At 40.0% G+C, this 15,181-nt stretch overlaps 1 protein-coding gene across 3 annotated transcripts in view; it reads left to right on the forward strand.

The window, feature by feature from the left end:
* LOC117291674 (low-density lipoprotein receptor-related protein 2-like) overlaps window positions 1-15,181 on the forward strand; it is a 137,700-nt gene that overhangs the window by 36,955 nt on the left and 85,564 nt on the right. For all 3 annotated transcript variants that reach the window (XM_033773520.1, XM_033773521.1, XM_033773522.1), the window contains 10 exons: window positions 2,085-2,226; window positions 3,337-3,450; window positions 5,591-5,704; window positions 6,317-6,436; window positions 7,678-7,806; window positions 9,527-9,655; window positions 10,759-10,869; window positions 11,966-12,094; window positions 12,597-12,716; window positions 14,250-14,375. In XM_033773520.1, coding sequence (XP_033629411.1) covers window positions 2,085-2,226; window positions 3,337-3,450; window positions 5,591-5,704; window positions 6,317-6,436; window positions 7,678-7,806; window positions 9,527-9,655; window positions 10,759-10,869; window positions 11,966-12,094; window positions 12,597-12,716; window positions 14,250-14,375 — 1,234 coding nt within the window. The remainder of the gene's footprint in view (window positions 1-2,084; window positions 2,227-3,336; window positions 3,451-5,590; window positions 5,705-6,316; window positions 6,437-7,677; window positions 7,807-9,526; window positions 9,656-10,758; window positions 10,870-11,965; window positions 12,095-12,596; window positions 12,717-14,249; window positions 14,376-15,181) is intronic.

Here is a 15,181-nt window from a genome sequence, read left to right on the forward strand (position 1 = left end):
AGAAAGACCCAGTCAGCTCAGAATAGACAGCCATCGATTTCACAAAACTCTTCCTAACTTAGGATTAATCTTATGACTTAGGACAAGTCCCAACCCTGCACTGTAGCATGCAGACCTCAAAATTAATCGTAAGTTACTCGTCCTAACTCGAGATAAGATGAGTCCTAGCTCTTTGTGAAATCGACGGCTGGACTTATACGATTTAGAAAGACCAAGTCTTCTTAGAGTAGAAAAGACTTATGAGACCTAGAAAGACCCAGTCAGCTCAGAATAGATAGGACTTATATGATTTAGAAAGACCAAGTCGTCTTAGAGTAGAAAGGACTTACTGTATGAGACATAGAAAGATCCAGTCAGCTCAAAATATATAGGACTTATACCATTTTTTAGAAAGACCAAGTTGTCTTAGAGTAGAAAAGACTTATGAGACCTAGAAAGACCCAGTCAGCTCAGAATAGATAGGACTTATATGATTTAGAAAGACCAAGTCGTCTAAGAGTAGAAAGAACTTATAGGACCTAGAAAGATCCAGTCAGCTCAGAATAGATAGGACTTATACGATTTAGAAAGACCAAGTCGTCTAAGAGTAGAAAGGACTTATAGGACCTAGAAAGACCCAGTCAGCTCAGAATAGATAGGACTTATACGATTTAGAAAGACCAAGTCGTCTAAGAGTAGAAAGGACTTGTAGGACCTAGAAAGACCCAGTCAGCTCAGAATAGATAGGACTTATATGATTTAGAAAGACCAAGTCGTCTTAGAGTAGAAAGGACTTACTGTATGAGACATGAAAAAATCCAGTCAGCTCAAAATATATAGGACTTATACCATTTTTTAGAAAGACCAAGTTGTCTTAGAGTAGAAAAGACTTATGAGACCTAGAAAGATCCAGTCACTTCAGAATAGATAGGACTTATATGATTTAGAAAGACCAAGTCGTCTAAGAGTAGAAAGGACTTATAGGACCTAGAAAGATCCAGTCAGCTCAGAATAGATAGGACTTATACGATTTAGAAAGACCAAGTCGTCTAAGAGTAGAAAGGACTTATAGGACCTAGAAAGATCCAGTCAGCTCAGAATAGATAGGACTTATACGATTTAGAAAGACCAAGTCGTCTTAGAGTAGAAAGGACTTATAGGACCTAGAAAGATCCAGTCAGCTCAGAATAGATAGGACTTATGTTATAAGCCCTAGAAAGAACCAGGCAGCTCAAGGAAGAAGGGCCTGATTAAGTCCTTTCTTGTGTGGGCTGACTTAGTCTTTTGTTTTAGGTCTTACAAGTCAATTCTACTCTGAGCTGACTGGGTCTTCTAAGTATTGCTTATTTCTGCCACAAGCTTACTGGGTTATTCCCAAGCTTACTGGGTTATTCCCAAGCTAACTGGGTTATTCCCAAGCTTACTGGGTTATTCCCAAGCTTACTGGGTTATTCCCAAGCTTACTGGGTTATTCCCAAGCTTACTGGGTTATTCCCAAGCTTACTGGGTTATTCCCAAGCTTACTGGGTTATTCCCAAGCTAACTGGGTTATTCCCAAGCTTACTGGGTTATTCCCAAGCTTACTGGGTTATTCCCAAGCTTACTGGGTTATTCCCAAGCTTACTGGGTTATTCCCAAGCTTACTGGGTTATTCTGAAGTGAATAATTTCAACAACAGTGTGTGTGACCAGGGCTCAATTTCATAGCGCTGCTTTAACGGTAAGCAAATTTGCGTGCTTACTGTAGCAGAAAAAATTGCCTGAGCCTTAGCGTATTTCACAGGTTAGCAGAAAAATTGGGCGGCCATGTTGCGTATTTACCGTGGATTTGCATTGTGACGCCATTTATTTCTGTGCGGTAAGCACCGGAAGGTTAGCATGCCTTTTCGTGTGGTTACGGTTAGCAGCGCTATGAAATAGAAATTGCACAGTAAGCACAAAATCGGCCGTCAAGCAGCGCTATGAAATTGGGCCCAGGTAACCGTTTGGCTGTGAAGATGTCATAAACGCTTATAACAAACTATTCTGATGATTAAACTACATTTACAGATGGTTAATAGACTAGATTTGAAAACTAAAAGGATGTGCTTTTGGGATTTTTCGCAGACATGTGAAGATGATCCCAATCCTGAGAATCCATGGTCATGCAAACCGGAGCAACAGTGCGATGATGGCACTTGCCTCCACCTGCACTTAATCTGTGATGGTTTTAACGATTGTCCCAACAATGAAGATGAACGCAATTGCAGTAAGTCAACATAAGCCATTAGGCTAAGTGTAAAAAAAAAACACCTGTTGATCGTCAAAGTTTTTTCCAAAAAGAGGAGGCTGAGGGCCTTTTTATTTTTTATTTCTTTCAAAGCTGGCCGCCAATTCTTCAGTTTTTTAAGTCAGCACTTAATTTATGTTTACAATTTCTAAAATATAAGTAAAATTAATGGGAAATTTAAAAAAAAGTTGTAAAATTAAACATATTAAAAAAAAGGATGAGGCCTCAAAAAAATGTAAGGGAGGGGAAGATCAGCTCGTATTTTTTTATTTGGCCTGAGACAGTATCTATTATTTTACCATCGCCAATCTTTTTGGGATTTTGGTCATGCTAGAACTCATGGATTTCGCTATAACTTGTTATTGCAAGATTTGACCGTTACCAGTGGCAATATCACCATCATTATCATTTGGCAAAGACTTGTGTTTGTGGTCGTCTCATCCTCAAATTGTAACGGAGGCGCACTCCAGGGCCCAATTTCATAGAGCTGTTAAGCATAAAAGTTTGCTTAGCATGAAATTTCTTCCTTGATAAAAATTAGGATTACCAACCAAATTTCCATTTGTTGCATGTTGCTTCTTATTGGTGTTCAGCTGTTGTTTGCTTGTCCTGAAAATCACATGGAAATTGGGTTGTCACGCTAAGCAAATTTTTGTGTTTAGCAGCGCTATGAAATTGGCCCTGGAGTTACCGCCATTACCTGTCTCTTTCAATGGCTACTCTTCTCAGCTCTTGCACACTTCTACCAATCCACTTTGTCACATTGTCTAGGGCAGCTTAGGTCACCCAGAATAATTGATCTGAAATGGGCCCAATTTCATAGAGCTGCTAAGAACAAAAATTTGCTTAGCACGAAATTTCTTCCTTGATAAAAACAGGATTACCAACCAAATTTCCATTTGTTGCATATTGTTTGTTACTGGTATTCAGCTGTTGTTTGCTTTTCCTGAAAATCATGTGGATATTTGGTTGGCAATCCTGTTATTATCAAAGCCAAAATTTCATGCTAAGCAAATTTTTGTGCTTAGCAGCTCTATGAAATTGGGCCATGGAACGATGATGACAAGGTGATATTTATTTTGATTGTAGGTAGCTGTTCCCGCTTTGTGTTTGAATGTGAGGATGGTTCAGGGTGTGTGCCATGGCCTGACCAATGTGACCAAGTAGATGACTGTGCAGATGGGTCGGATGAAGAAAATTGCGGTGAGTTTGTTGTCGCTAAACGTCTTCACTTATTCTGTAGGCTTTGCTTGTTACGGACTGTGAAACAAGCCTGGGGTGGATTTCACAAGGAGATAAAGCCTAAAAATACCAAGCCTGTGAGTGGCCAGGAGGAACAGGTGACCAGTCTAGACACCTCTACAAAGTCGTCCTGCCACAAAGAATGCCCCACAGTTAAAAACCACCCATCCCACTGTAAAAAAAAAATCTGACAATTACAGACGCAACAACTGTACACACATACCGCTAGAGAGTTGATGACGTTGCGGTATAATTGCGGAGTGATGAATATCTTTCACACTGTTTTCATAATTGCATTTCATGGTACAGTTCCGTACCGAGATTGGTGGCAAAGTAGTTTGAAAATATTGCACTATTTCATTTAAGCTATGAACAATTCTTGGTAATACAGGCAGAAACTTCAGTAACATTTTATATTCTGGCGTAATTCTAGCAGAAAGATCACATTGGTTCGGGAAATGTTATAAAGATTTTTTTTTGGGGGGGGGGTAGACAAAACTAACTTCAGTTAAGGACAAACCCTACTCTATGGTGTGTATTGGGTACTTTTTGAGATCATTTGTTTTGGAAAATGTTTTGAATTCCACCTTTCTGTCAAACATGATGACTTTTCACAGAGTTGTTGCTTTTAAGCATTTCATAGTTTTTCCCTTTTTTTGTCTCGAGTGGGATTTGAACATCCCACCTCCAGATTTACATGCCTGTACTCTACCAACTGAACTACTGTACAACTGTACACACAGTGGGACTGACAATTACAGACGCATTACTTCATCACACTCTGAAAATGTTTGAAACCCCTTGTAAATGACACCCCCACCCTAGTTCTAGACTTTTAAGACCAGAATAAAATGTTGCATTCTAGAAGCTTTTATGTAATCATTTTAATGTTTTAAAAACTGTTTTTTTCTATTTGCATGCAAACTAAATTGACCTAGAATAATGATACAAGGCATAAATACGGGATGCTGAAAAAAGGGTTGTTTTTAGGAACTTTCGATTTAATTTGCCCATAATGCCCCCCTCCCCCCCTGAAAAGAATGTTTCACCCTCCTTGTCCTCAGAAAAAAGGTTGAAGCTTTTTTTTTGTCAAACGCACACCTCTAACACTATTACTAAGTTCACTAAATATGCCTTTGTTGGCAAGCTAATAGAGTATCTGATAACAGGCACTGGACACCTTTGGTAAATGTCATAGACCAGTATTCCCACTTTGCACCCCGGTGTGGCGGTTTCAACTTTCCGCTGTGTTCAGTTTTCCGAATGACCAAATACGGTAGCATTACGTCATGCGATGCCTGTGCACAGCAAGCGAAAGTAGTCCATTTTTAGTGCCGTATTGAGTCGTCCGTTACCCTCCGGTAGCTGTCATGGCGGCGTCCACGAGTCGAGTACAACTAGCGGCAAACGCGTGGATCGTATGAGTTGTTTTATATGCAAGCAGAGTGTGACCTGCCTAAAGTTGTACCCATGAATACATGAAAAGATGGGGGCAAGAGATTATGTGACTACACAGAAAAGAATCGTAATATAAACAATTTGGGGTCACTGATGAGAGAACTACAGTACTCGCCAGGGTACTCGCGGCGGTATCTGACAGGTCACCCGGAAAACTGAACACGCTGGAAAGCTAAAACCGTTCGAACTACGTGCTGATATGTCCGACTACGTCACCCGGAAAACTGAACACGGTGGAAGACTGAAACCGCCACACCGGCGTTTGCTTTAAACTACAAATCTGTTTAATTGTGGACTCAATTGGTCATCAAAGGTGCAAGACAGTAACGAAAGAAAAACACCCTTGTTGCACAGATTTGCGTGCTTTCAGATGCCTAAAAAATAACCTCAGTCCTGAAGTCTTTTCATATTTGAGGGAGATGTTACCTCTCTCAAAAACTACGCTACTTCAGAGGAAGCTGTTTCTCAACTTTATATAATTATACTAATAACAGCTCTCCATTGCTTGTTACCAAGTAAGTTTTTATGCTTACAATTACTTTGAGTAATTAACGATAGTGTCCAGTGCCTTTAAGAATTGCTATTGGAACTTTACAATAGTACTCTACATGCAGGTAAATTTAGTTTGTATTTTGTCTTAAAGGTAACACATGTGATGAAGATAGTTTCCATTGCGCCGATGGTTCTTGTATACCGCAGAGATGGGTCTGCGATACTAACACTGAATGTCCAGACGGCTCAGATGAAATAAACTGTGGTAAGAACACATTTTGGACAGAATTAGTTACAAAAAGCAAATCCAACTGTCATAAGTGAGGCAAAGCCTGTGCTGTATGTCAGACTTTTACTACGTCCTACTCAAATAATAATAAAATGATGAAATCAATTTGACAAAAGTCGTTTTAAGTATTGTTTGAAGCTTTGCATGGTGTGGAGAAATCAGAAGAAACTATAAATAAATAGTAAACTTGCGGGTACAACCATGTGTAAATCTCTGAAAAGAGCTGGTTTTAAAAAGTTGTTTTAATTGCTGCATGTTTGCCAGGTAAAAAACATATGAGTCCGACAAGACAAAAGTGTGACACTTGGCCCAGACCCTAGCAATTGTAACTCTAACTACTGCAATCCTGAAAAATTATGAAAAATAACCTCCGGACCACGGTGGGGAAAAAAAACCCCATAGAGATAATATGGTCCAGTGCCATAGTTATTATAACTTGAAAAAGTAGTTCGCTGCAGCATACATGTATGTGAATGTTATTGTCGTAAGTTATAAATGCCAATTTGAAAACTTTTCAAACATTTAAGACTCGTCGCTACCCTTTTACAATGTATTCCCTTAATAAATATACAATATTTATGTTGACAGAGGATTACACATGTCCACCTGATCATTTTACCTGTGAATCGGGTTCATTGTGTCTCCCTGAACGTTATGTCTGTGATGGCTTCAATCAGTGTCCAGACCTCAGTGATGAGGCTAATTGTGGTGAGTACACTGTAGTATAGCAAGAGTGAGAAACCCCCAATGGTGGACTGGGTATTAACCCATTGCACAACGTGCGTACACGTACACGTACACGCGCGTCTCCTGTCTGCCAGTTTGGGGGTCAAAATTTGTTTAAAGCCATTATACACTTTCGGTAAACAGTATTGTCCAAGTCCCACACTTCGTGTATCACGACTTATATATAAAATAACAAACCTGTGAAAATTTTGGCTCAATCGGTCATCGGAGTCGGGAGAAAATAACGGGAAACCCACTCTTGTTTCTGCACTTTTCGCCGTGTCATGACATGTGTTTTAAAATAAATCCGTAATTCTCGCTATCGAGAATTGATATGGTTTTAATGTTTTCTCAAAAAGTAAAGCATTTAATGGAACAATATTTCAAGAGAAGTCTTTCACCATTACCTTCTGTAAACCCTGTAAGTTATTTGTAAATCTGTGAACTTTCTGTACCGAAAGTGTATAATGGCTTTAAAAGGCATGGTACACGTTTACACACCAATGTGCGTGTAAACACATGTATCATCTTTTAGTGCATGTTTTGACCCCCCAAAATGGCAGATAGGAGACGCGTGTGCAAGTGCGCTGATTTTATACATTCACATCTCATGGTGGTGTTTCTCAGTTTCTGAATCAAAGGTGGTATGCACGTGGGGTTTTAACAGTATTAAAGCATGGATTATGCCATTTGCAAATCTACACAAAAATAACCTGGGTCAACAAATCGCTCAGTTTGATTGACTGCATCACAGAGGTTAAACCTTTGAAAAAATTACCAAAACTCAAAGCTCAAGGTTTTACGTTACGCTTTTATTTCTGTTTTTTTTTTTTTTAAAGGGGCATAATGTCCACAGATTTACATTAAACTTACACAGTTTGAAGATAATGATGGTAGAAAGCTTCCCGTCAAATATTACGGGCTGAGGTGCTGTAGTTTTTGAGAAATGAGTAAAACAAGTCACAAAAAAATAAATTTCATCTCATGAGACAAAAATTATCTCAGCATGTTAAACATATTTTAGTGAAATTGATTTACTCAGTAATATGTAAAGATAAGCTTTCTACTACAATTATCTTCAAACGTTGTAAGTTCAATGTAAATCTGTGGACATTTGTAGGTTTTGTGCTACAAAATGTACCCAAATCCTATAAACTAAAGACTGGCTAAGTCATCGGAGTGTGTGTTCGAATCCCGGTCATTATAATTCTGTTTATATACAGGTACCGTGAACTGCTCCAGAAGCTATTGGGCTAATTGGGCGTGTGCTAACGGCTACGAGTGCATCTCTCCACGGTATGTGTGTGATGGTCAATATGACTGTGGAGATTGGTCAGACGAAAAAGATTGTGGTAAGTATTGACGTCATAAGTTGGGTGGCGTGGCCGAGCCGATAAGAGCACCAAACTCAAGCTCTGGTGTTTCGGTTCAGCAGAATGTGGGTTTGAACCCCGTTCATGACAGTTGTGTCCCTGAGCAAGAACTAAAGTTGCTTTTCTCCACCCAGGGGTAAATAGGTACCTGTGAGGGCAGAGATAGTTCTTGTGGTTGGTTTAGCTTAATTGCTTCTCTCCACCCAGGGGTACATGTAAATGGGTACCTGTGAGGGCAGAGATGGTTCTTGTGGTTGGTTTAGCTTAACTGCTTCTCTCCACCCAGGGGTAAATGGGTACCTGTGAGGGCAGAGATAGTTCTTGTGGTTGTTTAGCTTAATTGCTTCTCTCCACCCAGGGGTAAAGGGGTACCTGTGTGGGCAGAAATAGTTCTTGTGGTTGGTTTAGCTTAATTGCTTCTCCCAACCCATGGGTAAATGGGTACCTGTGTGGGCAGAGATGGTTCTTGTGGTTGGTTTAGCTTAATTGCTTCTCTCCACCCAGGGGTAAATGGGTACCTGTGTGGGCAGAGATGGTTCTTGTGGTTGGTTTAGCTTAATTGCTTCTCTCCACCCAGGGGTAAATGGGTACCTGTGTGGGCAGAGATGGTTCTTGTGGTTGGTTTAGCTTAATTGCTTCTCTCCACCCAGGGGTAAATGGGTACCTGTGTGGGCAGGGATGGTTCTTGTGGTTGGTTTAGCTTAATTGCTTCTCTCCACCCAGGGGTAAATGGGTACCTGTGTGGGCAGGGATGGTTCTTGTGGTTGGTTTAGCTTTGTGTGCTACATATTTGGCAGCACAGGCTGTATACTCTCCAGGAGCTGAGATGGTTTAAGAAATTAAAAGGCCCAGTGATCAGGGTAGTAATGTTGGAAGGGCTTTGAATTATAAATTAATAAAAGTAAAAACTAAAGGAAAATTGTGCATTGTGTCACATCAACCTAAAGAGACATTAAAGGCACTGGACACTATTGGGGTAGGGTGTTACTGCAAACTAAATAAGGGAATCAATGTGTGGTAAAGAGGTTTTCAACTAGTGGTTTAATCCCATCGAGGCCTTACAACTCCTTATAAGGGAATGCTGTGCGTGTCGCGCGTCGTGCGTATCACGTGATGTGGCACAACTGTCCCTGTCGTTGCTCTCGACCAATAGGAATGAAGAAACTGTCTTATACGCACAGGTGCAAGCTCGCGTGTCACGCCCATGTTTCAACACTTTTTACTGTCATAAACAAAGGTTTTTACACACCCACGTGATGCGCTCTCCTCCAATAGGAATAGCGAAACTGTCTGAGGTGTTTATGAATGTACATTGATAAACGTTTACTTACACAATAAAAATAATTCCAATAAAAACATCCAAACATCTCATAATGGCACTTTAATGTAAAAATTGTTCACACATTTATGAAGTAAGTATTTAATTTGAAGATTAATTTAGAAACGCTTGTTTAATATGTGATTCACTGGGGTTTTGAGTGTCAGTTTTTGTTAAAATTTTTTAATCATGAATCCCAGTCAACTTTGTTTGGACTCACTTATATACGACGACCAGCTCACAAGGTTGAACACCATATGTCGGTACGCTTGGCAGACTAATAAATCAATGGAATTACCAAAACAGTTAAAGAAAGGGAAATCCAGCAACTGACAAAGGCAACGGTTTAATCATTCTGTATCCTGTTTGTTTTTCTTTTAGACACCTACTCAACCTCATGCTCACAGTGGTATATAACATGTGCATCCACCGGCACCTGCATATCAAAGCGTTGGCAATGTGATGGTGTGGCTGATTGCGAAGATGGGTCCGACGAACCAAGTGACTGTGGTAAGAGACAAACCGTCGGCATTGCAGTGACAACAACTGAGAAATCATGCCCTCACGTCTTACAAGTTGAAACTGTTCAACTCTTGAGACTGTTTATTTTTTACGAGCGGCAACTGTTTCAGATTGTCTTAAAATCATCGCAGTTGCGCTCAGGTCGTAAATAATTGCTGACTGAAAAGTTCCGGATGGTCTCAGCTCAGGCTTAGTTTGATCCTGAAAAGTCAGGCTTGAAATGCCCCAGAAACTATTGGTTATCACTCAAAATAATTGTTATCATAAAACTAAAATTGGTATCACTTTTGCTTTGCTGAAATGTGTAACCATAGAGCTATACATTTTTTTATAGCTCCATGGTAAAATAAAAATAAGAGACATTCCAACAGCTTTTTTTTATGAGCTGCATTTCTTTGGAACTCCTTGCCTGGTGCATGTTTCCCTCCATTTTAAAATCAAGACTGTTTTTAAGGCACTGGACACTATTAGTAATTACTCAAAATGATTGTTAGCATAAAAACTTACTTGGAAACGGGCAATGGAGAGCTGTTGCTGGTATAACACATTGTGAGAAACGCCTCCCTCTGAAGTAATATAGTTTTGGAGAAAGAAGTAATTTCTCACTAAAATATTTGAACTGAACTCGAGACCTCAGATGAGGTAAATCAAGCATCTGAAAGTACACAACTTGTGCGACAAGGGTGTTTTTTTCTTCCATTCTTACATGTATCTCACAATTTCGACGACCAATTGAGTTAAAATTTTCACAGGTGTGTTATTTTATGCATACATGTATGTTGAGATAAATTGAATTCTCTGATGTCGTCCATCCAACACCATGGTCTGCCTCTACGTCTCGATTGTGTTTTGGGGCCCATTCCGTAATGCAATGTGTCCATCTGTTATCATGGCGCCTTGCTCCATTTCTTTGTTTTTAATTCCTGTATGATGTCCCTGGCATTTGTTTTCTTTTGCAAGTCCTCATTTCTGACCCTGTCCTTGCTTGTAATTCCTACCATGACCCTCTCCGTTGCTCTCTCTCCGACTCCAAGTTTCTTTTCAAATTCCTTAGTTCTTAATTGTAGATGATTATGCTTTTTTTTTTGTAGGGGAAGTGACTTGTGAAGGATTTGCCTGTAGTGCATATACTTGTATAGCTCAAAACTGGGTTTGCGATGGGGAAAATGACTGTGCAGACGCTAGTGATGAGGAAAACTGTCGTAAGTTGACAATAATTGTCTTAGTATTTGGTTCAAAGCCTTTGTTTGTCATGAATTTGTGTTATATTTTATTTCCTAAAATAGCACCTCCAAAAGTAGTCTCTAAGCGCTCATCAGATGAACAAGAGAAAATTACTTTTACGATGAATTGAACAGAAATGTTTGGAGAAGACTTTCGAAATGTGAGATAGTGGAAGCTTGGTTGATGTGTAGAGGGAGATTGTTTCATAAATGAGGTGCAGCAAACTGAAAACTACGTTGACCATTTGTTTTGGTGGCGATATTAGGAATATAGTTTACTTTTTGCCCCAAATCTTGTAGTCTAATGAGCACAGATTTGTCTGCATAATAATAAGATTAATAATTAGGTGTAATGTATGTACTTCTACATCTACATCTAAGGGTGGCATGGTTGGCTTGTGCGTAAAGCGCTGGCCTCTCACCAAGGTGACCCCGGTTCGATTCCCGGTCGGGGCCATATGTGAGTTGAGTTGTGCGTTGGTTCTCTGCTGTGCCACGAGGGTTTTCCAGACTATCCGGTTTTCCTCCCTCAGGAAAAATCAAACACTTTCGATCTTGGCTGTGCTCCGTTGTCATAATGGGTTGATGTGGCTGGCAGCTGAATGCGCCCTTGCATGCCTGCTTCTCGAACACGTTGTAGCCGCGTCCTTCGCAATTCAGCTCTTACATGTAGCTGCGAGTAAGGATGATTAGCCCCCCAAATTATTAATCTATGTGGGTTCTAATCCAAGCCTATTCAGCATCCAGATGGGGAACGGTGTGCAGTGCTTCCAGTAGTGGACACTAACAATGTGCTCTTGCGTTTTAATTATTTTATACAGGTGTAATTTTTTATTTGTGCAAGTAAAAAGTGCGTTTGCCTATTAGTTGGCAATGGTGGCTCAGTTTGTAGAATGCAGGCACACTAATCCTAAGGTAATACATGTAGGTTAAAATTTACAAATTATATTTTCGTTCATTCCCTGAAGTGTTTTCCAAAGTAAAAAGGTATGTGATCCTGTTGTTTTGTTTTATATAGCTGTACATGTACATGTAGGTAAGATAAGATTTGTGTTCCTATTGTTTTGTTTTGTAGCTGTACCTGAATTTGCCTGCCCGGCTGAGCATTGGCAATGTCCAGACACAACGCAGTGTGTTCCGTTTGCTTCAGTGTGTGATCAGAGCAATGATTGTCCCAACGGGGAAGACGAAGGCAGCGACTGTAGTGAGTTATGTTTAGACTATGAGAAAAGTATTCAGTTAAAGGCAGTGGACACTATTGGTAATTACTCAAAATAATTATTAGCATAAAACCTTACTTGGCAACGAGTAATGGGGAGAGGTTGATAGTATAAAACACTTTGAGAAACGGCTCCCTCTGAAGTGAAGAAGTTTTTTCTCGATGACCTCAGCTGAGATGTCAAATTCAATTTTCAAACATTTCAGTGAGAAATTATTTCTTTCTCAAAAACTATGTTACTTCAGAGGGAGCTGTTTCTCATAATGTTTTTATACTATCAAACCTCTCCCCATTACTCGTCACCAAGTAAGGTTTGGTGCTTATAATAATTTTAAGTAATTACCAATAGTGTCCACTGCCTTTTAGCAAACCCATGAAATTGGAACGTTGGGATTTTCTTGATAAGAAAACTGGTTAAGGAATAGGGTAAATGGAGAATCACAACTTCTCGCTTTTTGTATATTCTTGTTTGTTGACACTGTTTTAGATTCTGATGAGTGTTCTATCTTTAACGGACAATGCAGCCATATCTGTCTACAAACACCCTTCGGAGCGGCCTGCGAATGCCCTGCAGGCTACCAGCTGAGCAACCCAAAGGAGTGTGTTGGTATGTATACCAAAAAAAAGATTTGTTAGATCAACTCTGATGTGTGTTAGCACTGTATACTCAGAACTTTCCAGAGTCCTGTGAAAAAAATATCACAGACATGTTACTCGGTTGGGATTCGAATCCACAATCTTTGCAATTCTAGAGCAGTGTCTTCCATGGAGGAAGGAAGAGAAGGAGCTCGAACGACCCTCAAAACCACAGAGTAACCAAAAGAATACCCCGACAGTGAAGAACCAAGTGCGCACGCGCAAACTCACACACGCCAGGTCGCCCATTGTTTGTGTAAGGTATGTTAGTGATTACGAGGTGGTTAAACGGCCGCGGTACCACGGGTTCAACTTTTGAAGTCCCTTCGTTCCAGCTCCTTCTCTTCCTTCCTCCATGGTCTTTGTTTAAAGTTCAATTGTATTAAAGGCACTGGACATGTTTGGTAACTGTCAAAGACCAGTATTCTCACTTGATCCCAACACATGCATAAAAAAACAAACCTGTTAAAATTTTGACTCAATTGGTCATTGAAGTTGCAAGAAAATGATGAAGGAAAAAACACCCTTGTAGTACAAAATAGTGTGATTTCAGATAGGAATAAAAGGGCGTCTGTATGGCCAGCCGTCGATTTCACCAAACTATTCCTAACTTAGGAATCATCTTAGGACTTAGGACGGGTTCAGTTCTGTGTTCAAGTATGTAACTCATCCTAATTTAGGACGGGTTACTCGTCCTAACTCGTGAAATTGGCTGCAGAAGTCTTTTATTGTTTTAGTGAGAAATTATAATTTACTCTAAAACCACGTTACTTCAGAGGAAGACATTTCTCACAATGTTTGCTGGTGTGAAAAGTGGTAACTTCATGTATGCAGTTTTCTGAAGTTCACGTGGAGCTTGCTGCTAAGCGTCCCTATTATTTTATAGGATTTGAGGCGTTGCATGGTGAGGTATCATTATATATTTGGTTTGCAGTAACACTATGTGTATAGCTAACTTACCAGGGAGAGTTTGTTCTCAGAGAACTGTTTTGCTTTATTCTACGACCGCGAGGTAGATTGTTCTAGTGTTCGGGAGACTTCTCAGTTCTGAAAAGAACTCTCCTGCTTGTTAACTATTACCTTGGCGGATGGTATAGAAATAGGCTTGGACTACTACTTTAGCTTATAGGATCGTAATTTACTGTGCTAGCGCAGAGTCAGTTCTGAATTGGTCTCAACATTTCGATTTGCTTGCTTTAGTCATGATTCAAGAACCGACTCCGCGGTGGTACAGTTAATTACGATCCTATTAGCTATAGTAGTAGTCCCAACCTATTTCTATACCATCCGCCCAGGTAATAGTTAATAAGCAGGACAGTTCTTTCCAGAACTGAGAAGTCTCCCAAACACCTGAACAATCTACTCCGCGGTAGTAGAATAAAGCAAGACAGTTCTCTAAGAACAAACTCTACCTGGCAAGTAGATACACACATTGTGTTACTGAAAACCAGACATATTTTGACTCCCTATTATTATTATTTTCTTATTTATTTTATTCTGACAGACTTTGATGAATGCACGGTTCCAGACAGCTGTAGTCAGGCCTGCACAAACGCAAGAGGAAGCTTCATCTGTCAATGTGCAGATGGGTATCTCTTGGAGCCAAACAGGAGAACATGCAAGGCGTCTGGTATGTAACAAGTCCTTGCCAAACAATATTCAACTATATTCCAACTATATTCCAGCATTCTCCTGAAGACGAGCAGAGTATACTGTTCGAAACGTCGAGACCAAACCGGCTCTTTCAAAGCCTACACTCCCTCAAAAGAGATTTTACTTATGGTTGTACTGCAAGTTTACTATTCATATTTTTATTTATAGTATACAAATATTGACTGCTTCGAGTGCTATGTTTAAAACTGTGATTCCAGAGCGTTCTAAAATGGATTGGTCCGGGGATCACCGAGGGAGTCAGAGTTTTAACCTTAGCAGGAGTAAAAGCAGTCAATATTTGTTTTATAACACCCCAACAGACTATTATCATCCTCGTACACATAACGTTCGTGCGCGCGTTTCAGATGCACAGATGCGCCCCCGAACAAAGATACTGCCAAAATAGGGAGACCGCCAACAAAGGGCTAGGGCAGTTAAAAGAGCATCGACACGCTAATCTGGAGTTCGTTGGTTCGAATCCCACGCTAGTCAATTCTTTGTTCAACCCCAAAAATCATTTAAAACTTTACCTAGTCAGTTTCTCTTGTGGTTTATACCATATATGAATAGTGGTATTCCTTATTATCTTCAAGTACGCGCTTTGGCAGAATGGAGTGGTGATAAAAACCTATATTGCACGGCTGATATCACTACCATGCGTATTGTGTGTTCTATGTCACGCGCCAAGTTTGCTTGAAGATAAATATGGGACGCAGAAGCACAACAATTTTTCCGTATTCAACCCGCACTTGTGTGGTAACTTATTATATGTGTATTCCAACT

Source organism: Asterias rubens, chromosome 6, assembly GCF_902459465.1.
Source record: "Asterias rubens chromosome 6, eAstRub1.3, whole genome shotgun sequence".
NCBI classification, from domain to species: Eukaryota; Metazoa; Echinodermata; class Asteroidea; order Forcipulatida; family Asteriidae; genus Asterias; species Asterias rubens.